Genomic DNA, 26,849 nt, shown 5'->3' with positions numbered 1-26,849 from the left:
CGCCTCCAGACTGTGTGTCCCCCTCATATGCCACTGCTCCCTATCTGTACTCTAATGCAATAGTTTTGGTTTATAGGTGTCACAAGCAACACCTAATAGCCCAAACTAAAAAGTCTGGCAGTAATGTCTGTGAGCCCCTATGTGAAAAACATGAACATGTGCAATATTTGCGTGTTGGCTTTAAGATTTGTAGATTTCTTTGTAGAGCTTGCCATAATATATACAATATTTTCTAAATTGGTTAAATTAACGTTGACAAATGGGTAGGGGACCAGGGAAGTAGCAGTGGCACTGGGGGTATTTTTGCTAATATTCACTGCAGCGCCTCCACAGTCCCATAGTCCAGTGGCCCCAGATAAATGAGAATGCTGCACTCTTTCAACCATCATATTTCAATGTTACTCGGTTGTTTGAAAGTTTTTCAGCAAACCATCAAATGGTTTGGCCTTCATTGGAAAAACATTACGACAGAATTGTCTGTGAGAAATATTGATTTGAGAGCTGTTTGCAGCAAAGGAACATTTTTGAGAGATTGGTAATTGACTCTGGATAACACATGCATTATTATTATTATTATTATTATTATTATTATTATTATTATTATTATTATTATTATTTTATTCCCTACCTCTGTACTCAAGATACTTCCATACCTAATCATCAACAGCCCTTTCTTAGGACACCTTCCCCTCGAACCGCTAGACTGGACAAGTCCTCCTGCTTCTCAAGAAACCGATGCTGGACCCTGACAGCCTCAGCAACTACCGCCCATCACCCATATTCCCTTTCTAGGGAAGATCTTTGTGAAAGCAGTAGCCACACAAGTCCTCCAGAACATTGAAGCCAACAACGTTCTTCAATCCTACCAATCTGGTTTCAGACCCAGGTCCAGCACACAAATGGCTACCATGAAGGTAATGGACGATACCCTTAAAAACCTTGATGATGGCCATCCTTGCCTCCTGCTTCTCCTTGACTTCTCAACAGCATTCAAAACAGTAGACCAACAGATACTCAATGACAATCTACAATGCTGCATTGGGGATCAGCAAAATCATCATCAGCCGATTCAAATCCTACCTTACTAATCCCCAACAGTTTGTCCAAATGGATTCCTCTATATCAACTACTCTACCCATCACCTGTTGTGTTCCAAAGAGTTCCATCCTCTAGTGTGTGATCTAGAATATTTACATGGAACCAATCGAAACCCCTCCTGGCTCCACACAAAATCCACATCAACCAATATGCAGATGACACACACTTCTACCTCACAATATCGTCCTTTGAAGATATCCACAGGCTCAAGGCCTGCATCACAATGATTCAAAGCTCAACCCTTTCAACACTGAATTCCTACTGCTGACCAACAACAACGCACACCCTGATATCCAGATCTGGCTCTCTGCTATGCACCTTGAGGTCTTCAAACCCCAGCTGAGCACCTGCAACAAAGTGTTGCATTCAACATCGACAAACACCTCTCCTTCAAACAGCAGATAGCAAGGATGACACAAACAGCTTGGTACCAACTTTCTCGCCTGCAGAAAATCAAGTCTTTCATCCCAGAAAACAACCTCAGATCTGCTGTCCAAGCCTTGGCCCTCTCTCAATGGGATGGTGGCAATGCCCTTTTCAAAGGCTTTCTGGCGTCTACCCTGGCACCCCAGAGATGTTTACTGCATGCTGCAGTGCAACTCATCGAAGAACTCAACAAATTTCACTGCATCACCATGACCCTCATCAAACTGCGCTGACTCCCAGTGCAAGCCTGTATCATCTTCAAATCCTGCTGTATCATCTACAAAGCTGTCGCCCTGGAGTTCTCACACTAGCTCAATGAGAAACCCAGCATCTCCAGAGGCCTATGATCCACCAGAAGTAAGGTCATATGCAGACTTGAAATCCACCAGAACATAAATGCAAGAACCAGAAGACAGGTTTTCTCTATCTACGCTGCAAGACTCTTAAACCTCCTTCCAGTTAACATCAGACTTGCCCCGTCACTTCTAAGATCACGAAGTAGCTCAAGACACTCCACTTTAAGGAATGGCTCCTCCCTAACACATAGGTCCACCTACCCTCCACGCCCCACCCTACCTGAGATGGGGCGATATGCTCCTCACTCTTACCTCACCTGGTTGCTTGTTGATCCATTGTTACCAAATAGCCCCCTTCGTCCCCCCTGTTGTTAGCTCTCCATTCTCTTGTTCATCTGTTTTCCTCACCATGTTCTTCCCCCTATGTTTGTAAAGCGCTTCTATTCATTTTAACACAGACCTAGCTCTGGAAAGAAAAAGAGCACTTTTAAAGTCATAGGCGAAGTACGCAGCGAGGTAATCAGGTTGCATGGGATCAATACAAAGGAGCGAAGAAATAACAATGGGGAGGAGGAGGGCAGGCAAGGGATCTACAAACAATCATGGATAGAAGCAGTGAAAAGCAGATCACCCAGTTTCAGGTTTGGTTGTGAGTGGAGGATGTGGAGGTGTTAAGGAGATGTGATTCATTTTAGAGGAGGGCATTGTGCTTCTTCCTGAAATGATGCATTAGAATATGTGTAGGTGTTATTTGTGAGATACAGATGTGCCTTTCTGTGCCTACAGAGATGTGTCGAAAATGTGGGTAACCAAAGTGTTAGAGGTGTTTTTCTGAAACACCAATAACATAATGGATGGAAAGCTTTAAATCAATCATAACCACAGGAAATTACTCTGGTCAGTTTCCAGGACATCATTTTTTTTATCCATCTCTGTCATTACAGAAAAAAAATGTAATAAGCAAAATGTTGGCCCCATCCAAAGGAACACTTAGTCCTAACCTGTCAGGGCTCTTCCATTCTGCATCACATTATGAGCATCACATCTGAGGATCAATGGTCTAGAGAGTATCCAACGATCTATAATTAACATATTCCGCCATGAAGTTGCTAGTGCAGGTAGGGCATGTTCTGGGGATTCTGCCTCTATCTCTTTTTCAGACACTGCAATCAGCACACCAAAAATGAAGCTGTGTGTTGGGGCAGCCTGCAGTGGCCACCGTCAGTGAAGATGCATCCTCATCCTAGCAGAATGCCTCTTACTGTTCGCAATGTCATCCCTGTGCTCTAAATCTGATACGTGATGCAGCGGATAATGAAACTGGTCAAGTGCTCCTGGAGATTTGGGACAAACCAGTATTCCTGTATTTCTGCAGAAAGGTGCTGCTTGGAGATATGTGATGGATGATGAAGCTGGTCAAGTAACTTGTGTGGCATTACTGCTTTACCCGTTATCTTCTGTCTTCAAAATACGTCAGTAGAGTATTGTTTGCACCCTCTTTTTAACCCCAGTTGATTTTCTTCCTCAGGGACCTGCCATTGTAACTCAATTATTTGTGTTGGTAGGTATTGTAAGGGACAGGTGGCACCTCGATGTTGGACATTAGCATTTGGTATTCTGCTGGCTGAGGCACTGGAATATATGGATCTATTTTGGCTGCTGCGTCTGTGGCAGCGTTACCGAGAGAGACCATGTCCATGTTACGAATCCCACAGCGGATGGTTGTGCAAAAATTAGCCTATCTAACAATGCAGCATGCTGAACTGGGGAACCGTCAGCCTTTCTCGACCCCTCCACTTCCAACGGTAGAGATTGGCGTGCACTGTTGTGACGTATGCCGAATCTGAATAGATGGTCACCTAGCACCCCTGTAATGCTTGCAGCGCTTCTATGAGCGCTATGAGCTCCACTGCCTGAGCTGACAAATGCACTGGCAGCCTCTTTTGCAATAATGTTTCAAAATTGCCGTCCACTAGGCGCACCACATCCACCCCACTGTGTCTCAGGCCAGTGTCCTGGTCAATTGTCACTGACCGGTCAGTAAGGAGGATCTCCCCCCTTCAAGTGGACTGTCTCTTGCTTTGGGAATGTCGTCCGCCTCTCCTTTATAAGATACACAGTCCTGTCAGGCCAGGTCTTCGTCTGTGCACATTTCAGTCTGAAACGTGGCAGGGTTTACTGTTTTGCATCTTAAAATGTGTATATTGGGGCTGGACAGTATTATCTCATAGGCTGACTCTCTTTGTGTTGTTAGGCTGGACTTAGATCTTTCTAGGATAGCGAACACTGCGTGCTCCACGTACAAAGTTACAGAATACCCCATTACTATTGTGGAGCTCTTTTCAATAGCGCAGGCCGCACAGTGAGTTCCTGTTTACATGCATTGTTTCCTATCTCAAAACCCACCAAGGCTTCCTCGTCAGGGTCAAATGTCATGAATAGTGCTGGACACGAAAGAGTTTTCTGCGGGCTGTCCTAGTCAGGGTATGTGTTTGTACCAGGGAACAAACAAAAATGCTTCCCTCCCATGACCTTGGCCCCCCCAGTAAGGTGCAATGGCACCATTGGGCACAGCACCATTTGTGGGCAGGTTTACTCCATTTGGGGCACTGGGTGGGGGTATGTGTGGTTGGGCAGCTTTTGGGTTTTGTATTTGCGCACCTGGGAGTTGAGGGGGCAACTGAGTATATGCCACATGTATTGTGAGTTGTCCTTGCTGCTGGGGCTGGGGCAGTGGGTAATAGTTGCTGTATCCCACCCCTGTCCTGCTCTTACATTCTCTTGCAAAATGTCCCCATTTCCCACAACCCCAACATTGCGAGGGCCCCATACCACCACCTCGAGGCCCCCTACCTCTAGACTCCCCATATGCCCCCTTCCACCTCTAAACCCACCTCTCCCTCGTTGTGGTCCTCCTTGCTGCCACTCGGGCCTTAATGTTGAGGCCCCACCACCCCCTGTCCTTGTGCACCTCCTCCTCTGGGCCAAAACACAGCCATGCTCGCTTCTGCTGCTGCCTGTGTTCTCCCTGTCGTTTCTGTCTGGTGTGGGTGCTGTCCCTTCTAGAGCTGTTTTAGCAATTTTTTCTGCACCAGTTTCGCTCCTTCTGCATGTATTCGCTGCACTGCTTCCTTTTCGTGCTCATGCATTCTTTTTTAGTGGTATATTATTATTGTCTGAATCTCTGCCCACCGTTTGCTTTAATGCCCACTATTTTGTCTGTCTTTGTCCACGTGGGTGCTGCTGGGCTCATCATCCGTGATAAAACAGGGTTTAACAAGCAATTACTCATTTAAAAAACGATGCTACTCTATCACTGTAATGATGATATGACAGGCTATTTATAACGTGGTTAATATCCAGAAGTTTATAAGCGCGGACCCGGGGATCGAACCTGTGTTACTTTTTGTCGTCTTGCTTTCAAGGCAAGCACGTTGCCCCTGAGCTATCCTCCCGAGACCTGGCAGCCAGAAACAGTGATAATGCAGTGGTAATGGTTATCACTGCATTGTTGCTGCATTAACGCACCGCCAAAATATGGTGGATGTCATTCCACCACCCCACCGCTTAAAAACGGCAATTTCTGTGGAATTACCACCAGCAGAATTACCGCTGGTGGTAATTCTGTGCCGAGATCCCCATGGAGTCCTATGGAATCCATGAATGGGGAATAACACTGCCATACCATCACCTGTAATCTGGTGGTAATTCCACCAGAGCAAGTGTCAGGAACTGTAAATTTGGTGGTATCTCAGCACATTTACATCTGAATTACCACCAAACCCATAATGTGGCCTGCCTTCTTTTACAGGGTGGATGTTCGTAGTGTTACGATCTAAGGAATTAGACAAGTGACCCTCTCCGGCAGGTGGACAGTTAACTGTTTCACTACTTGCACAAGCACATAACTAATGGGGCTCTTTGCTGTCACCAGTGCCAAATCATGTTTGGGGGTCAGGAGTGGCGGCAGTGACCGTGCATGATAGATGTTTGGGAATGGGCAGGTGGGGTGGGGAGGGAACATTGGTTGCAGGAGTATCCCCTGCATTATGGTACTAGATGGAAGGGGGTTGCAAAATAGAAAAAAAGATTCCCTGCAGCATCGACATCGAGTCTGGTCAACTGGGTTTCGATGAAATCAGCCTGCGGGGAATCAGCATCGATCCTACTTTACCAGAGCGTATTGCCACTTCATCACAGAGTTTCTCTCATGTTGCAGCACACAGAACACTATAAGTGGGACTAAAAAAACTCAATCTGCTGCCACTGTTGACATTTATTTAATGCTGGGGACCGGAGCTCCACCACCTAAAAATCTGGTGCCTATGCCTAGCTGCTCCTCTCCTGTGACATAAGAATAACATAGAGAAGACTTTCTTTTGTCCTTGCTATTGTCTCCTTTGAAAAAAGCATGTGTCCCTGCTAGAATCCACCCTAATCCATAACATTGTCTAGTGCCATAATCTTAATATGAATATAAAGTGGATGTGCTGATGAATTGTATGAGTAACTTAATTTGAATTGTAATGTATTTAATCGATTTTCAATAAAACAGTGTATTTTTAATTATTTTCAAACAAATGTGGAATTGGTCATTGTCTATGAAGTCAATGGAAACTGTATTGTAAATTGTATATGTCTTTATGGTCTCCATAGATTAGAACACATGGGTGCAAGTCCCATTTAAGTGTTTGATATGAGGGATAAGCATGGACTATTAAGTGGACAACCAGGTTTGAGAGCTTTGGGGAAGGCCCAGTACGATTCTTCGTCTCTTAGTGCATTTGGTAGGGAGTTCCCATATTTGGTTGGATAGAAAGCTGACATCACAAGCTTTGGCTCATTTGACTCTGGGTTGGACTAAGCATTGAGAATATGGAGATCTAATGGACAGTGAAAATGGGGTCTGGGCCAGGTACGGAGGGGCGGATTTAGAGATGCATTTGTATGTGATAGAGAGGGTCTGGAACATGATTCTTTCTTGGATGGGGAGCCAGTGAGCAGCTCTATGGCTGGCTGTGATGTGATCAGTTTTAGGGATGTTTATTGCAGCACGGCGTGAATTATTTTGGATCGTCTGTAGTTAATGATTATTGCCTTGCGAGGTACCCACAAAGAAAGCATTGCAGTAGTCGAGCCTGGCTTTGACTACCGCTCGGGCGATAGTGATGCAACTCTCAGTGGAGAGGAAAGGTCTTGTGGCGTTTATCAATTTGGTGGTGTAAGCTTCAGAGGAAGAGATAGCAGTTACAAGGATAAGGTGGGATCAAGTTATAGACTGTAACTAGGGTGCCGTCGATGTTGAAGGCTATGTACCTAGGGTCATGTTTTTTTAGAACTGTAGATGGAACGACTATAAGGAGCTTGGTCTTCTTGTCATTTCGGCATAGTCCATGTGTTGCCATCCAGGCTTGGATGGTTGCGTAGGCTATGTTGAGGGAGTCATCGTCCTTGGGGTAGTTACCAGAGAGAGGCAGAAGGATTTGCGTGTCGTTGGCATAGTTGGTGTAGGCGATGCCGATGGAGTGAAGGAGGTCAAAGAAGGCCCAATACAGCCAGGACCAAACTGCAGACGTATAGGTTGAATAGTAGGGGGGCAAGGACACATAATTGTCTAACCCCACATGAGATGTCAGACACAGGGGTTCGTTTTCCTACATTATCCAACTTTGCTGTTGCTTTCAGGCCATTGCATGAAGAAATAAGTATTTTCAGAATGGGCGCCGGTAGGCCTACGTAGGGTAAAGAATGCCACAACTTTTCTCGGTTTACCTTATCAAACGCTTAGCTAAGGTCCATAAATCCCAAATAAACTGGGCTTCCATACCCTTTAGTGTATTTATCTAGAAGTAGACTAAGATTCATAATTTGCTCAACCCCTGTCCTAAAACCGTATTGCTCCTCTGACAATATGCAATTTTCTCTTGCCCATTTCAGTATGCGTGAATATATCACCCTGCCCAGCCATTTGGCTTTAGGGTCGATCAAAGATATGGGCCAGTAACAACTAGGATCAAGTTTGCCTTTTTTTGAATATTGGTATTATTATTGATTCTTTCCAACTTGCTGGGAAAGTACTTGTAACCAAAAATATATTAAACATGCTGGTAAATACCGGAACTCATATTAAATACTCCTTCCTGTATATATCTATCACCACTTGGTCTGGGCCAGGGGATTTGCCACGAGCAATGGAAAACAGGGCTTCTCTTATTTCATCTACCCAAAGCACCAAAACAGATCCATTGTTTATTACATAAAGTAAATCGTCGCCTCTATCTATTGTCACCGCTATTTCATCACCCTTTTGACTGATCAACTTCGAAAAATGATTATTGCTGACTAAAGAGTTGGGGAACTCATTTGCTCAACAAGTGCCAGATTAAACTATTTTTCAGAAGTCCCATTTATGAGGTTTTTTTACGTGCTTCTTCCAATTCATGACAACACAGTTGTGTGAGTGGTTCGAACCAAGTTCTGGAGCAGTGAGTCATTGTGTTGGTCCAAGCGGCGAGCTGGGGTCAAGCAAATATGGTGCTAAGAGCGGTTTGAATGCGCCATTTGAGCAATGCTGTTTGGAGTGCTCACAAGATCTGTTTAGGGCCAATCCAGTTTGAGTCAGGGTTGTAACATCTGGGTAGTGTCTCTGAGTGACCCTCCTGTGGTTCAAGTCAAGGATTAGTGACAGTTTGAAGCAGTGCTCCAGATGCTCCCATGTGTGGTTCAATGTTGCGGCAGTTAGATGTAAAGCCAGGACAAGTTGTTTGTGTAACAACTGTTTCGAGTTGGCGAGTGGCACTCCAGTGGTTCATATCGGGGTCCAGCGTTAAGCAGTTGATTCGAACAGGTGACAGGCTCTGCAAGACACAATATGGCATTGAGCTGGTTCGAGATGCAAGCACGCTGGTTTGAAGAATTTGATTGAGTGTCAAAGGCAGCAGCAGTGGGTCCTGTAGTTTGAGATGCAGTTAACCCAGTTTGAAAGCAGTTTGACTGGTTCAGTGCAATGAAAACAGCGGTCCTGGCTGTATTGGCCCTCAGGATTATGTGAATTCCAATTCAGGCATTCCAGGAGAAAATTGGTCCCAAACTCCCAAGCACAGGGGAGACAGTCACGCAACTGAAGGGGTTCTTCAACATACTGGTACTGGGTACTGTCGTAACAGGCAAAGAGGCAGGTCTTGTCACAATAGCAGTTCACCGTCAATTGTCAAATAGGGATGGTTAGGGGAAAGAGCTTCCCATTGCCCTGGACTCTTAGTCTTCACCTCACTGGCAGAGGACTTTGGAAAGATCAACCCTCCCAATAAAGGTCCCCTGAATTCTTTCTCAGATTTTTGTGCAAGAGCGAATCAATGAAGAAGTGGGGGACCCCTTCTTTTAAAGGCAAAAGCCCACAGGTGAATGGACTAAAGTTAGCCTGATTTAGCGGCCCAATCACTATTCTTGAAGCAAGTGGACTTTGCCTGTGACATCACACCCAAAGTGTTGCCTGTGACATCACAGCCTAAGCGCTTTGTGCTTACGGGGACATAAAGGAAAGATAACGGCAGAGAGAAACAAGATGTGGTCACTTCTTCCAACTGCAAAGATCTCTCTCTGTCTACACTAACCCAGTCAACACCCTCCTATATAGAATCAAAGGCCTTTAGATATGCAGCCTTTAGATATGCAGCACCCTGGTGTGAGGCCACTCCTTTTGCGAATGGGTGTGCACTTTGATTCCTGTTCCCAGGCCAGCTTCCCATGGAGTAGCTATATCTCTGGGTAGGGAGCTACCTGCCCTCACAAAGTAACACAGAAAGGCAATACCCCAGACTACCTTCTCACCTGCAGTGGCAAAGTCCATCCTATCTGGGGAGAATACACATAATCCTCTCACCTCTAAACTGGGTTCACTGGGCTGACAGATGTGTGATATCGAATTACTGTGGCTGTAATAATTATGGGAAATTCCCTCCAGTATAGCTCAGGTATGGCTTATATTTAAAGATTGATCTGCCACCAGCAGGGTAACCCCTTAATTATAGGGTTCTGGTACAGGGGTGCTTATATTAAATGCAGTACCTGCTCTACAGAGACTTTGCTGTCACTGCAGCTGTCACATGGGCACCTGCGACCTCTGAACCTGCTTTGGCGACACCAGTGAACTTACACGTAGCCATAAGACCTCTCAGAACTGCAAAGTAAGTGTGCACTGCTTCTCCTTTCAACAGTTGTCTTGAAAAGAATGTGTATCTTTCTAGCACAACATTGGTTTTATTGCCAAAGTGTTTGGCTAGTTTCCCCTGTGCACATTCAAATTTGCGGTTGTTGTCGCCCAAACTACTTTCGGCGCCATCCAGGTCTGAAAGCAACCTGAAAATTCTTATAAGCCTCCACCCCTATGCAGTTAAGCAAAGTGGCCTCTTTCAGATCATTGTTGTATTTGGTTCCGCCAACGGCCCTTAAATACACCTGGAATCCATCAATCCATTGTTCCCATGGGCATATGGGATTTCCAGGTTGTTGGAGGAACTGAACTGGTGCTGTAACGTGCTGCATGGTGGTAATGGTGGGCGGTTGATATTTGTAAGCTACCTCTTTTTTGTTCTTTATAACATGATGTATCCCGCAGATGTGTTGAACGTGGTTGGTGGTTTTGTATAAAGACCTCTCTTTATTTTCCTGTTCTCAGTATATGTATTTGTTCAAAGTTTCACTGTGCCTTTATTCTTTCATACTATATTTACAGGTGTTGAATTGTCATATAGGCACTTACTTTGTGTTAATTGTGGTACAGACCCACCTTTTGCCCCTTTTGCTTAAACGTGCGTGCCTTATTACGGTTCTGTAACGTTGTTGCCTTGAAAAGCAACAGCACTGTAAACAGTTCCTGAAAAAAGGGTGCCACATTTTCGGCAGACCTTTAGGTCCTTTCCTTTAACTTCGTATAGCTTTCACAGGCGTATTTCAAAAGACGTGCAGGCTCGCGTGGCAACCGATTACCATGATCCTCTTATTTAAAAGTAAAACTTTCACACCCAACCTCACTGCAGTCATACCAGCGCAGTAAAACGAGCACTGTGATCATCTGGTGTACAGCAGCGCCTTTCCCTCGATTTGGGTGTCGGGAAGGTTCCCTCACTCACTCGGTAGGCCACACAACTTCTCACTGGCCCGCTCTGGAATTTCCTCTCTCCGGGGGCTCACACATAGCACAGGTACTTCTCCTCGTCACCATATGTAATAAAGTATCACCGAGGCAGTTAGTAGTGAGTACCTTAGTTTATTATCAGAGGCGTATGGCCACCGGGGTGTCTTCCCATTCACGATGGTTCTGGAATGGCTACATTCCAGAACCATACATCGTATACAGCACTCTAGCACGCTGAGCAATGAGACCCATATATAAAAGACAGTAGGCTCAGAAGACGGAAGGGACACAGGACTGTACATCAGGGAAAGGGTTTGCCGAGACAGCAGGATGATTGGGAAAACATATTGAGGCTGGAAGCAGGCGGAGTGAGGAAACACATAAACAGAATGATCTGAAAGGGGACAGAGGTACAGGGATGGGCAGAGTGCATCAAGTCAATGGACTTGGGAAGCCCGTTGGCAAGCCGCTGAAATATCCAGTGCAGGTGGAGGGGAACAAGTACGCTGCATTGAGGTTGATGAGAATGGAAGGTGCGGGTGAAAGGCTACTGTTTCACTGGCGAGACAGCAGCAATGACACAATGTTGAAATGACAGCGCTATGAAATACCATTCTTTATCAATTTCTGAAAGAAGCCCTTTTCTTAACTAAATGTACCCTGAACTCAATTCCGGACAGTGTATTGTATTGCTACTCATCGTTTGGTGACCTTTAGGCAGGCTAAAGGCCATGTAGTGGAGTGGAGTCTTATCTGCTGATCTTCCGTCCGTGGGATCTGCCAGCAGCAGCTTCACTGTCTGCAGCACTATTCGCATAGCATCACCTGAGGTCATTACCTCGCAGCCAATCATAACTCCTGCCACATCTACACCAATACTTTAATGCATTCAAGTGAATTGTGAAAACTGTAAGTATGTTGCTCTATTATCCTGTAATAGTTCAGAATACTGATGGAAATTTATAGCCAGGCAGGAAGAAAACAAAGATGTTTTAAAAGCATTATTCACAAAGCTCTTCTTTATTGAAAAAGCTCCACAGTCTCCCATGAAATGGCGACCTCTGAAGTATGATTTCAGCGAGATGGAGCCATCACGCTTGACAGAGAAGCGCTCGTCTCTGAAGAAAAATGGCAGTCAAAAAGTAAACTCTCTCTAGCAGACCTAATACGATTACTGGCCACAATGTCAAGGACCACTGCTCAGGGAATCTAGCCAGAGAGGTTCCTTTGTTTTGTCTGGGAGGCAAGCGGGTGGGGCGGAGGGCGCACCAGCAGAGGATGTGGTGCCATATACATAAACCATGTTCTCTGGGGTAAGCTATTTGGCAAATATGTTCATTCATTGGTTCAACGTCAGACATCTCTTTAACTCCTAAATAGAGAGCACAAGACTCGTAGGCATCACTTAATTAAACATTCATTTAATTATATGGTAAGCGTTAAAAAGCAAAAACATACGTTCGCAGACAGGTGCTTCCGTCCATTCACTGTCAAGGCACGTTACATGGGAGTGTTTTTCAAAAGCATATCCTTGGTGGCATTCGTAGGTGACTCTTTCGCCAGAGGTGTAGATCCCCTTTGCTTGACCCACAATATCAGCATTTTCAACTTGTGGTGCAGCACTACATGCTGTTTCTGGAGAAACACAACACACAAAGTTTATTTGGACGTGCTGTATAGTGAAGAAGGTTTAAAGGTGACAGAAGAGCATGTTATTCATATGAGTTGCAGCTAGACGTCCTTGACCTCCACACCCATGTATGTTGCATATGTAGTTTAGTTCTCCCACGCCAGTGTCAGTAGCCTGTGCTGTTCCAGGTCAAGTGCAATACAATTAATAATGGAAAACAAGCACAGATTGCAATAACAAACATCCGATTAATTTGGAAATGAGAATAATAGTTATCGCTGGACATTCACCGTTGTATCCCAATCTATATTTATTTAGGCCATAGTATCGACATTTTAATAGGATCTTAAATGAGATGAACCAATGCGTCTAAGTGCATGCAGTGACAGGCATGCTTAAGTTGACATTTATTTATTTCCTGTTAGGTTTTCCAACTGATTTTTTTAAATTGAAACAACGTTTTAGATTTCTTTTCTTTTATTTCTCAAAGTATCATGCACTTTTGAAATGTGCCTTTTGCTGAATGGAAACCTTAGTATTTCTCTTATGATTGTAGTTTTGAATTTCTTGCTCGATTGGCAAATTATACATAAAGATCCTTTCTGGTAAATGCAATGGTGTATCGTTCCTTTAGCTGCAAGTCCAATACATCTACTAGTTTTGTGGCCTATTTACATTTGTGCCCAATTCTCTGATGTGCCTTATATCTTTTTCAAGGGGATATTGGATGTCTTTTCAAGGGTATGTTTTTTTTTATTTATCAGGAGACTGTAATATTTAAGCTTCAATTACATTTTAATGTCATCATACTATAGCATTCTGAGTTAGTAATAAGTTACTGAAAAACATACCCCAATATTATTGCATCATCATTGTATTCCTATTTTGAATCTGTTTTGATAGTTCTTTCAAAGTTCACCTTTTGAGACATTATTCTTGAACATGTTACAATTTGAGAAATAAGAATCTTTGATTCTTTCGCGAAATAGTGATCATTGCGTGAGTCCAGTAACATGTTGTATGTGTGCTCACATCAGTGTAATTTCATTTCAGTCTAATCATGTAAAGGGAGATGTAGACTGCTTTACCTGAGTTAGGCTTCATGGTTGATGATTGGTGCAGAGTGTGGGATGTTTGACGTCCATGATCGCCAATGTGTCCCCATTGAGTAGGGTATTTCAAGGACTCGACCCAAACGTATCAAGCGCAATCATGACAAGGTATATAACTAAGAGATATGTTTCCAATGATAAGTCAATGTATGCAAATGTCTACAAATAAATATTGTTATCTTTTCTCCTACTGCTATCAGTGTTTGTTTTGCACATTCATGTTAACAAAGAAACCGGCTTCAATATTCTACTCAATGTGCTGGAAGAGCCTGATGGGTTGTATGCACTCAATTATTCTTGTAAAATGGTACAGAGGGAGTTAGCACTAATTTAGCACATTTAGGTTCCACAAGCTTCTCCCTCCCAAAACTCTAAAAAGTAGCACTTTTTTTCCAGCAATACTCACTGTCATGAATGTTCTGCAGTTTAATAATACATGTGTATCCTATATGAGCGCCAATCTTTTCTCTCGCCATGTGGCATTGACACAATACTGTCAACGCAGCTCAGGGACCAGATTCCCTCTCTAGGCGTGTTCATTATTCTATAGGTGAAAGTCAGAAGGCAGGTCCTGTTCACCCCCAATTGATATGCAAATGACTCCCAAAACTTCGAAATGTGCTGCATACCTTCGTTAGAGAAGACTTTACATTGCATCTCATGTTGACATAGAGATTCCAACACAAAGGTTTGATCCAGTTCCAATTTCAGAAATCATTTTATGGTACAAAATGTACCATCTTAAGAAAAATAACCACTGTGACCATTATGGCAGTACAACTATCAATTAAGGGAAATGCTTCAATGAAATCCGTGAGAATGATATTTAAAAGAGTACGAGCAACCTTTAAAGGTCTGTACAAAACAGTTAACAGTCGATGAGGTGATTTGCTCTGCGTGCAAACTGGGCAAACACGTATGTAACACTGGGCAGCAGCCACCCCTTTCAGCCACCAAAATGAACATTTCATCAAGTACTAAGTTGCTTAAATCCCTTGGTGGTGAGCAGTCTTGTTAGCATTACACATTTCTAGGTTGCCTTTTGGATCTTCACTTCTGGTACAGTGCAGGCTAAAAAAAAAAACAAGAAACCATCCTTCAAAAACAATTTCTCAGAGATGGAAATCGTGATGCACCTTCTACAGCAGGCGTTGCAGCCTTGTTTTACCCGAGTAAAAAAAAAAGACAGCGTGAAATAAAATATATTTTAGTCTCGCAACTGGTGGTGCCACCTTAATATTTTCCAGACACTTCCTTCTCACTGAGATGTTGCTGAAAAGTTGCCACCTATACTCTAAAGCATGGCTCAAGGAAAGACACAATGCAGTACTCCATGTTGCCTGATCATGTTGTAAAGCTCTAATTCCAGCAAGTGCACCTGCAACAGCACTTAGTTGAGTGATGTAGAATAACGGCTAACGTGCAGTTTGGCCAGCGCTCCAGAGTATGTGGTATGATATCCCAACAAGTCAGGACTGCATTTTATTTACTGATGGTGCAGCAAGCAGCCAAGCATCTGCAACCTGCATAATCCATGTTGGGTAATATATGACTGGGTAATATGGGACCTAAGCATTTTGGGCACATTAATCATTGCCTCTAGAGGCTACTTATAGTTTATTAAATCATCGCCACAAGATGGAGGACATGGGTGAATCATGACACATGTATAGTTGAACCATCTTCAAGGCGGCAACGACATTGAATCCATTATCAGCTGCCATGAAGCCCAGCTATGACTAATGGGGAGTACATCCTTGTTTGACCACTGTCTTACCTTTCTCTCAGAGGTTAATGCCTGGTGGGATTTGCACTCAAGCCCACCCATATAAAATACAGCAACCCAGTGAATGGCATGGCATGGATGCTGGGCTTCAGATTGCTCTTGTCTGGTGGCAGCTATGGTGATTACGTTCTCAGTGATGGCCCTTTAATCAGCTATTTGGCCACTGATTTTAATGCCATTCATCAGGTGGACTTGTATCGTCTCACAATGGTCTAGTGCCATCCCAACCACAATGTGTGTGTGCGGTACAGTGATTCCGGAAAAGTAATTGTGACTTTGAGTTTCGATATTTTTTGGCATGCTCTACTGTCTCAGTGGCAAAATTGGTGGTGCCTTTTGGGGGCTTGAGGCTTCAGGGATAATGGTATGGATTTGTATCCAGTGATTGTGGACATGGCCACTGGTGTTCATGCTCTGGCACTTCTCCCCAACCATGTTCACGAAGCCGCCTCATGTGAGCCCACATAAATGGCATGCCAAAGTTTATCCCAGGCTCCCCCCATGACGAATGTCTTTATTGCACTAAGTTCAGTCTGCTGTAAAGAAATTACTCACAGTACATTTGTTTATGGGTTGAGAGTGGTCCAACACTCTTAGCATTCATTTGACCTTCTTGGTGTATTGTGCAGAGGTTTTTGTGATGATGGTGATGATGTTATTGACTGATGATTTGTACCGGACCCTGTTTTGTGATGTTTCTTGCCACAGTCTGTACACTGGCATACCTCCAGTGTCTGGGACCAGCTGGGAACCGTGCTTAGGTATGCGACATCCAAAGGACTGCATACTATCAGTCTGTGCCACCATCTGCCCCAATTATTGTATAATCCTCTGCATAGATGTCCCTCAGCCTTTGTCTTGCCCAAGCGCCTGAAGGATTGTTAGTGAGAATTCTCCAGAATGGCTAATTTCCCTTACCTACTGAGTCCCTCAGCAGCTTTGCTGGATTTCTAGGATTTTTTCACCTGGTAAGAGTGTGAGCCTTTTTTGCCACTCTTACATGTGTTTTTATGTGTGTGTTTAACATTTTTGTGTTCGTAGACTGTGGAGCTTCACCTACTCCATAAGCATCATCTTTTTAATGTGTGTTACAGAGCACCTTCAGTGCAGTGACACAGGGTTGTCTTTTTCAGCCTTCCCCCTTCAAACTCAATTTTCTGCGACTGACTACTGTCTCCCAGAACATGTAAAGTTGACATTCACTTTTTTAGTCTTTTTAAATCCACAGACCCAGTACAAACTATCTTCCATACAGTTCTGGAAAGGGTTACTAATTACCCCTTTTTGTCTGTTTCTCATGGAACATGATTTCGTTCCCTTTTCATTAAGATTTGGCTGGTGGCAGTGGTCACTACCCTATTTTTCCTACTGCAGTTATTCTAAATAGCCATGGTATTGTTTTAGGCTATCTTATTAGCCTTGAACTTAAACCCGCTGGACCACATTCACTTTTATTTGGTTCCGGCTGTATTTATTCGCCATTTCTTTTTGTAAAAGTCTTTCTCGTGTTTTACTCTCCGCGCCAAACCAGGTTTCATTCCTTTGTTCGCCGACCTTTGGCAGGCTTCTGCACAGAAGCCCTCCTTAGGTGCCTGAAGGTCTGAGGGGGACATGATGTGAGGAAGGGGTTTGAGACACCCTGCACAGGGTCTCCTTGGAGACCCATGTCACACTCAGTGTGATTGGCTCTGGTGACTGTCCCGCCAGGACAGCCACCCTGCTTTGTGATTGACAGCCAGGCTGTGTGAATGGGGGAAAACTGCATAAAAAGCAGGTCTCTGGAACTGAGAAGTCAGAGTCGCCACTGGATCGAGAGAACCAAAGAGAAGCTGACAAAAGAGGACCTCGACCATGACTGAACCTCCCGATGAAGCCCTGCTGCGGGTCCGAATCTCCAAACTTCGATGGCAGGGAAGATCTGCAAGGAATCTTCTCCCCTTGAGCTGATGGGACCAACCAATTCTCCAAACTGTAAGCCAGGCCGCCCTCCTCTGGTCCAATTTGCTGTGCAGATACAGTGTACCAGATAGCCAGGAGGAACGGACCCTGCTTGGGTTTTAAGGAGCGCACCTTTTATTCGTTGCTTTGCTCTGCTGTTGGTTTCTTCCCTGGGCAGTGCAGTACCCTCCAGTCTTCCTACTTCATGTCAGTCCAACAGTCGCTTCAGGAACTTTGAGTTCTTCTCCATTTAAGGTACTGTTCAAATCCGGTTGTTCGTTCCGTCCGACCGGGGTAAAAGTGCTTGAAATCTTTTGCCAATCCCAGGGCTTGTCCTTCTCTATTCTTAAAAGTAACTTTTCGTCCAACCAACTTCGTTCTGAACTCTTGGCAAAGACTTAACCGCAAACTACTCTGAACTGTGTGATCCTCTGCAAAGACTTTGGTCCATTGACTTTGGCCCTGGCCTTTTGATTTGATTTCCTCACCGTAGTTGCCTTTTCTAGATTGCCCTGCTTACTTACTTGTTGGTGCTGCTCAACTTTTGTCTAACTTTGTCTTTTCCCCCCTTTTTAATTGCTGGCGTGCCATTTTGCCCACACTTCATTTTGAGCCTAACTTGTCCAGAATTCATTGGGAGTGGTGTAGTGTATTAATATTATGATTTTTCACTGATGTGTAAATAAATGTATATTCTTTCATTCAGAAACCATGAGTCAGTGTTTGTTTGAACCATAGTAATTGCTGTCCTTTGTGTAACTATTGATACTGCTCACTGTACTCTTGAGATAAATCTGGCTGCTCAGCCATCGCTACCACTTTACTGTGTAGTACGGGCTTGTACCAAAGGTGAATTTGTACTGTCACTTGTAGTCTTAATTGTGTGTGGTGTTCCCAAAGGGTACTGTATATGATTCTGCCTAACTAGGATCATCTCTGTCTTGGTCATGCGTGTGGCCCGAATCAATGTAACATGGAATCTGGGAATTTCGTAATCACACACTCCTTTACAAAGTCTGTTGATTTTCTTCCCTGTGTTTTACTTAATGAGCTCTGCCACTCTTCCTCTTTAGCCCCAAATGAAGGATGCTGGATCTTCTCTTTTGTCCACCACCTCTGTCCCCCAATCCATCTGTGACGCCTTTTGCTTGGACTATTACATTGTGTTCCAAAGCACCTGTGCTTTACAATGTTACAGATGTGAGACTGTTGAAAGGCTGGAATTTAACACAGAACTATGGTCAATTTGGACTTTTCCAGTGCATCCACCATTGAGGGTGTTGCAGAGTGAGAGGTTTGTGTTTTCAACCTCCCCAAAAAGTATGCATGACCTTTTGTGAATCTGGTCTCTGCTTCCAAAAAATCATGTTTGTCTACCTGTGATTTCCTTATCCACTATCAATAAAATGGCAGTTGCTTCTATGCGATTTTCTTCTCTGCAACAAATACTCATCCGTGCACAAAAAATCACGTCACTCTCTGCGATTCTTTTCTCCACCACCAAAAAAATGACAGCTGCTTCTATGTGATCTACCTAAAAATCACAAGTGCCTATCTGTGTCTGTGTTCTCCACCACCAAAATGGGCACGTGTGACTATGTTAATTTTCTGTTTTCTTTGACGAAAGAAGTGTTACAAAATCAAGTGTAAGTAAAAGTACTGAGATAGCCAGCCCTCAATTGTTGCAAGCTCTCACATTCAATCAGCAGATGTTCAATACTTTCAATTGCTACGGTGCCACACAATCAGCAATATTGTTCTTCTCGCAGTATGCCATAGCGGGCACCTTGGGTAATCAATGCTTTGCTTACATTGAACTTAAGTAGCATATATTGTTTGGCTATGAAACTGTTTGGATAAGCCACAATGTAAGACGGTTTGTTCAAACGGGTAGAAATATAAGCACAACACGATGCACTGTTACGTTTAGTATTTAATATTACTAAATGTTGCCCCTTACTAATGATGGCGAGTCTTGCTTTCACTCGTCATTTCACGACCTGTACATCACCATCCTGAGTAAGGCTAAGGCACCCAACACACCACTTAGAATGGAGAGCAAGCAATGATCCTAATGTACCCCTAGATTTACAATTATCAAGCTCAAGGAACGCACATAGGACGCTGAGCATCATTGTTCTATTCCAGTGCCCCCTAAGGTGTTCATAAAATATTACTGTTTTCACAATTAAGTCATACACAATCCCATTTAGTGCATTATTCCAACTACCCTTAATTCCCTAAACTAACTTGGGCTCTAACCCCTGGTACTTGTTACTTCTGGTGGGCAGCTGCATGCTTCAGGGCTCTTCCCTCAGGCCCTCACATTTCAACACTAATGGCAGACCAACTATGCAAACATCAACTCCACTTCCAATACTGGATTAAGGACTGGCAATTCTACCTAAGGCTAACTAGACCGATAAGTGAAAGTGTCAAAAAGATTCAGGACCTCATTACGGCTTTGGCGGTAGCCATGCCGCTATTGGCAGCATGGCTGCCTCCAAAACCGGATCCGGGTTCCCTGAATGGGGAATTACCGGGCCATTCCGAGTTTGGAGGGCCCGGTAATTCCTCCCTCAGGGAACAAGGGCCCGGACCTTCCCCATTCCCATTCGAGCCCCCATAGGGCTCAATGGGAATGGGTGCAGGGAGCTAACAACGGGCTGATTACGACCGGCCCGTTGTTAGCTCCCTGGTCCCCACGCGGCACCCGGTAACGATGCCTCGTTTTACCAGGCATCCTTACCGGGTCCCGCGAGGGGACCTCGTAATTAGGCGAAATGGGTTTAACGGGTCCGCCAGGGTCGTAATGAGGCCCTCAGAGTCATGCATGGTTGGTTCGAAACAGCCTCAAGCTCAATGGTACTAAACTTGAAATCCTAGTCCTTATGCAGCCTCGCCTACTCAGGAAAACCTGGTATCTGCCTACTTAAAGAAATAGTCCCTATATAATCCAGTGCAAGCAACGCAAGCTTAATCTGGAATGTTTTGTTAGGGAGAATTCTCATAAATGGCTGATTTCCCTTACCTAAAGAGCCCCCCAGCAGCTTTGCTGGATTTCTAGGATTTCTTTCTTCCACCTGGTAAGAGTGTGAGCATTTATTTCACTCTTACATGTGTTTTGCTATGTGTATTTTTACTTTTTGTGTGATCTTGGGCACTGGAGCCTCACCTACTCCATGTGCACCACTTTTTGTGTGTGTTACACAGCACCTTCAGTGCAGTGATACAGGGTTGTCTTTGAGACTTCCCACCAACTCAATTTTCTAGGGCTGACTACTGCCCCCCAGAAAAGGGTGAAGTTGCCATTAACCTTACCTTAGTCACTTTAAACCACAGACCCAGTATACACCATCTTACATGGAGTATTGGAAAGGGTTAATTCTTATCCCTTTTTGTCTGTGCCTCTTGGAGCCTTGTTTCACTCCTTTAATACTAAGACTTGGCTGGTGGCAGTGGTAATTACCCTAACTTTTCCACCGCGATTATATTATATAAATGTGAAATTGTTTAGGCTATTATATTAGCCTCGAACATAAACCCGCTTGACCAAATACATTTTATCTTGGCTCCAGCTGGGTTTTTTCACCATTTCTTTTTGTTAAAGTCGTTCTTGTGTTTTACTCTGTGCGCCAAACCATGGATGATTGCTTTGTTCGCTGTCTTTTCGCGGGCTTCTGCACAGAAGCCCTCCTTAAGGCACCTGATAGTCTAGAGGGGCAGGATGTGAGGGAGGGATCTTCGGATCCCTGCCATGGGTTGCCTTAGCAATCCAAATCCCACTCTTGTCTGATTGGCTAAGGGGACTGGCCCCGACAGGCCAGCCACCCTGCTGTGTAATTAAAAGCCATGCTATATGAATGGGGGAAAACGGCATAAAAAGCAGGTCTCTGGGACTGGAAGAGCAGAGTCGCCACTGGAACGAAAGAACCAACGAGGAACTGGAAGAAGAGGACCCCAACCATGACTGAACCGTCCGGTGAAGCCCTGCTGCAGGTTCGAATCTCCAATTCCGATGACAGAGAAGATCCTCCAGGAAACTTCTTCCCTTGAGCTGGTGGGACCAACCAGTTCATCCAAACTGCAAGCCAGGACCCCTCATCTGGTCGAATTCGCTGTACAGAGCTACAGTGGGCCGGATAGCCAGGAAGGTCTGACCCTGCTTGGGTTTTAAGGAGCGCACCTTTTATTCGTTGATTTGCCCTGCTGCTGGTTTCTTCCTCGGGTAGTGCAGGACCCTCCAGTCTTCCTACTTCGTGTCAGTCTGACAGTCGCTTCAGGAACCATGAGCCTGCAGGAACCACCAGGAACGTCTGCCTCATCTACAGCTCCCTCTCCGTTTTAAGGTACTGTGCAAATCCGGTTGTCCGTTTCGGTCAGCTGCAGTGAAGGTGTTTGAAATCTTTCTCCAATCCGAGGGCTTGTCCTTCTCTTCTCTTTGAACTAACTTTTCTACCAACCAACCTCGTCCGGAATCTGTGCCACAAACTTTACCGCGAACTACATTGACATTATTATCTTGAGCAAAAGACTTTTGAACCATTGACTTTGGCCCTAAGCCTTTTCTATCTGATTTTAACCTTGTAGTCTCTCTTGTTCTACTGCCTGATTACTTACCTGTTGGTGTTGCCTAATTTCTAATAACTTTGGCTTTTCCTCCCTTTTAAATTGCTGGAGTGCCATGTTCCTCCCACTTCACTTGTGAGCTTAACTTGTCTGGAATTTAAGGGACGTGGTGTGGTGTATTGGTGATTGTAATTTTTGACTTGCTTAGACTAGTGAAATTTTAAACAGCTGTTGAGTAAATAAATATTCTTTTACTTAGAACCTTGAGTCAGTGTTTGCCTGAACCATAGTAATTGCTGTTCCTTTGTGTAACTCCTTGTACTGCTCACTTACTCTTGAGATAAGTCTGGCTGCTCCGCTACTGCTACCACTATAACTGTGTAGTACAGGCTTGTACCAAAGGTGAAATTGTACTGTCACTTGTAGTCTTAATTGTGTGTAGTGTTCCCAAAGGGTACTGCATATAATTCTGCCTAACATGCTTCAGTCAGCATTAATTCACAATCAAATCCATGCTCAAATTAGCATTTGTTTAAATAAAGAAACATATCCATGGTGGAAGGTGGAAACTCAAGGCAGAGCTATGCAGGCCTCTCTATCTATATATCTAATCACACATCACCAAGAAGTATATCACCTCCACCTCTCGGCTATGCTGCTTTTTTTTTATTTCACCCCCTGGTCATTGGCAGGCTGGCCCTGGCCCCCAGTCAAAGCATGGTTTTAAATCCCGTGAGCCCCCTCTGAAAAAACATGAACATGCACTGACTTTTCCTTGTGGGATGCTAAGATGCGTAGAATGTAGAGTTTGCCAAAACATTTGCACTTTTCTTAAAAATTGCTTAGTTGAAGTTTGAAGAATTGATATGTGTCCCTGAAAATAGAAGTTCCATGGTCCAGATGTTCCCACACAAACCAGAATACTGCAGTATTCAATTGCACCTGAGAAATGTTTATTCATGAGCTGTTTGGTGGCATTTGTAAGTGAGTCTGGACAACACATACATCAATTGGAATTCGTGCAGTTGTTACTCATGACATGTAGACTTCCCTGACTAGGCCTACAATTACGTTTCTAAAACGTGGATGCGCACAGGATTGTAAGCTTTCACTCAATCAAAACCACAGCCAATTCTTTTGGGCAGCATTCCATGATATTGTTTAGCCTGTCTGTGCCATCACAGAACGACACACGCATATGCACATCGTTGTTGCCTCCCAAAGGAATGGTTCAGAAACCTGCCAGGTCGCAACCTTTACATATCACATGGCAATAACCCCCAGATTTTGGGCACCAGCTTTCAAGTGTTGCATTGGAAACCAGATAAATCAAGGTAGGGCAAAGGTTGATTTAAAAACCAATGGATGAATTAAGGGACATTGAATGGAAACATACCCAGAGGAAGTCCTATTGGCTGTGATCAACTCAAACATTTCCATACTTAACATTATGGTGCTAATAGTGAGTGTCCATTACCGGAAAGGGGTTTGTCCCATGATCCCTGAGCCTAAGGAAACGCGTAGGATCTCAGACTTGAACACTCACTATTGAGGCAGAGTGTTGCAATATAAGATGCTACACAAACACAGGAAGTTGGAGGGAGTCTGTTTCATGTAACACAAAGTGGGCACACACACAACAATGCAGCTGAAGACTAATTGCCCGGTGTTCGATCCTTCTTAAAGAGTGCTCATATATATTGCTCTACAACTTTGGATTTGCTGACTTTTGCATTCTGCATACTGCATGTCCTTTACATAATTAGGTGTGACAAGGGGTGCACAAATATTATCTAACAAAACTGAATTTGGGGGTTTCTAAACTATCTGATGTTCACGGAGAAGACACACCTAGACGCTGCTTCTTAAACGGTTCTCCAGTTTGGGAAGATTACAATAAATCAGATGTAGGGGCTAAGGTCGATAGGTATGGTATAGTTCTGTTACTAACTTCCCAGGCTACACTTTGCCTCAGTGAAGAAGGTGAGCACCGGAAGCTAACCCAACGTTCATCAGTGTGGTGTACTCATGAAATAACACATGCCACATTCACAACACCAACTACTCAGGTGTTCTTTGTGTAGAAGTTGATTTTTTATTGGAATGTGAAATGTGGCTGCATGTATACGTTTTCTCCTGCTTGGTGAGAGTATTAGAGACATATGAACATTTTCATGCATGCAGATCACATTTAACTGATAGACAGCAATATAGTACATGGAAATATTAAGAATATCAACATACTTCTAAAGATTGGTATGTCCATCCATTGACCATCAACACATGTTGCATATGATTGATTTTTAAACGTATATCCTTGTCGGCATGCGTATATCACTCTCTCTCCAGAGGTTGTGGGATGTTTTTACCCATGCATCCGAGCCCTACCTCAAAAACTGTGCAGTACTGGCATTGAAAACATCATGATGGCCAGAGCTTCCCAGAAAATGCCCAGGGAAGTGCATGAAGAATAGGCTGCCACCCATTTTGCCGATGTTATGGGCACAGAAGGGCACTGCCTAAAACCACCATTGGACTACCCACACAGTAGCCTGAAACCATTGGCAATGGCAATGCTGATTGCCAAAAGCAACCTAGAATTGTGGGGAACTCATTTTCTTAAATCCCAAAAATGGGTGCATTACCAGTACGCACCACTATCAGAAAGCCGGCGTTTTAAAACAACACCAGACTTTTTTCTCTTTTTGTGTAAAACTGAATAAATGAACCCAAAGCAGGCCAAAGAAAGACTTACTGAGAGGTGGATCCAATGTAAAGTTATATTCTGAAGTGACTTGAAGGTTTATAACAAGACTGGCTGAGCTGTGGATTTCAGCAGTTTGAGTAAATTTGGACTGAAAGACACTGAAAATCTAAATGTTTAAAAGAAATGAGTGACCTACATTTGAGTGTCATAGTTTTAAACTTAGAATCAGAATTCTAGCTGCATATGTAAAAATGGTTAGTTTTATTTGAATGCAGAAAACTGGGTAACTAAAAGTGACATTAGCTGGGGCCTGGTTTAAGGAACTGAATTCTGCCCACCAGCTACCCCCGACAGGAGTTGAGACTTGCACAACAGCTGTGTTCCCAGGCCTACCTGCCTTTTGCTGCTCCCACCAAAAGGGATATGACACTTCTCTGATTGGATTACCAAGGGACTGCTAGAGACTAAACATAGGACCCAGGCAGAGGGTTGATGGAAGTGGCCATAAATGGCTTCCTCTTGAACAATGGGCCTTCCAGGGCCCAGGCAGATGGTTTATTGCAGGGGTAATAAAAATGGCTTCCTCTTGGCAGAAACTGGGAGGGGGAGAAACTGGAGACAGAGGCTGAGCTTGAAGAAAGTGGAAAGACTGGTGTCTGCACCATGTGACCTGAAAAGACACACCCCTGTAGCCAGAATATGGTTTTAGAAAAAGATGAATAACTCATAGTACGGACTTGTCATAATTATTTAAATGATACCATAATTCTTGTGATTTTTCTGCCCACATTTTAAGAGGTTTTTAGAACCGGTGGCATGATCTGGGGGCAAGCTAGCAGTTAAGAGGGTATTACTTAAAATGTATGCATGTTAAAAATCTGATACTTCATCAATTAATGCCTGCATGCCTTGCACACATTTGGGTAAATTTGAGTAAGAATCTGATATCGGTAACCTGACCAAAAAGTGAAATATGTTGCCATTTCTCAATGCAAGCTCTCAGGAAGAGCAGATTTGGACAGGGTATACCTCCTGTGATATGTGATGGGTGCATGTAATTTTAAACAAATGTGTACCTGTGCAAATATGTCTTTTGGATCAAATATAGATTGTGTGTAAAGTTGACAGGGGTGGGTTCTCTGTATCATAAACAGACCTCATCATGATGACACTTCATTTCATTCCCCCAATCAAGGGGAAGAGGAGGAAGTGGCCAATGACAAGTGGAGAGTGGTAGGGCCTAGGAAGCTAGCCTCTCCACCCATTTTCAAAACACATAAAAGCAGACAGTCAGGACAGATAGGGACATTCAATTCCATTTGCTGCGGAGCATGCTGCCGGACCATACCACATCCAGAGATCCAGACTTCAAATCCATCAATCTCCAGAGAAAGCTGTGCAGAAAGATCCAGAATCAGTGCTGTACCCAGAGAGAGCAGAGCTGACCCAGACCACTGTTAGCAGAACCAGAGAGCTGACCCAGATCACTGTGAAGTGCCGAGACCAGACCAGAGTCCAGTCTAAAACCTGACCAGATCCGTGGCGAGGCCTAATTCAAAAATATATTGTGAGTACCTAGCAGAACTGTGCAGAACCAATCTCTTAGTTAAAATAATATAATTCAATCTATTTTAATCTAAGTAGAACTGCCTAAAAGCTGTCACCTGTCATTTTCTAGCTGCTAGCTGTCACTTGTCACTTTGAACTTTTAAAATTTCAAATCTGAAAAACGACCTTTACCATATCGCTCATATCTCCGTGACCGTTTGTCTTAGAGACTTGCAGTAACTTTCCTCTGAAAGCTGGGAATCACTTTTGCCGCGATTTGGCCCGATTTCTTTACTTGTAAAAAGACAGCTGCTGTTGCCTGAACTACTAAATTTCGTTTGCCTCTTAAGAACCATCCCTGAATCATTGCTAGAGTGAGCCTGGACTAATATTAACTTGATACCACTCACCCTGAACCTCTAGAGGGAATTAAAAGCATTTTAGCATATTTTTCACTTCATTGCCAGCACATATAAAAGCATTTTGGGCCTGTGTTTCAAACTTCTGTAGTCTAAGCTTGCTGGGGTGAACTGAATTACATTTGATTGCATTTCTGAGAACTGTGTGCTTTCCTTCCATTTCCTTGCATTGCATAAAGGGGGG

At 43.9% G+C, this 26,849-nt stretch overlaps 1 protein-coding gene across 2 annotated transcripts in view; it reads right to left on the bottom strand.

Moving 5' to 3' along the window:
• LOC138537956 (complement factor H-like) overlaps positions 1-26,849 on the bottom strand; it is a 498,187-nt gene that overhangs the window by 187,988 nt on the left and 283,350 nt on the right. Inside the window, exon 11 of one of the 2 annotated variants that reach the window (XM_069641492.1) lies at positions 12,415-12,591. The exons of the other annotated variant lie outside the window; for it this stretch is intronic. Within the exon in view, the coding sequence (XP_069497593.1) occupies positions 12,415-12,591 (177 nt within the window). The remainder of the gene's footprint in view (positions 1-12,414; positions 12,592-26,849) is intronic. 2 annotated transcript variants of the gene reach the window in all.

This window comes from Ambystoma mexicanum, chromosome 1q, assembly GCF_040938575.1.
Source record: "Ambystoma mexicanum isolate Mex_15411 chromosome 1q, UKY_AmexF1_1, whole genome shotgun sequence".
Classification (NCBI taxonomy): domain Eukaryota; kingdom Metazoa; phylum Chordata; class Amphibia; order Caudata; family Ambystomatidae; genus Ambystoma; species Ambystoma mexicanum.
This window is presented reverse-complemented; position numbering and strand designations above follow the sequence as displayed.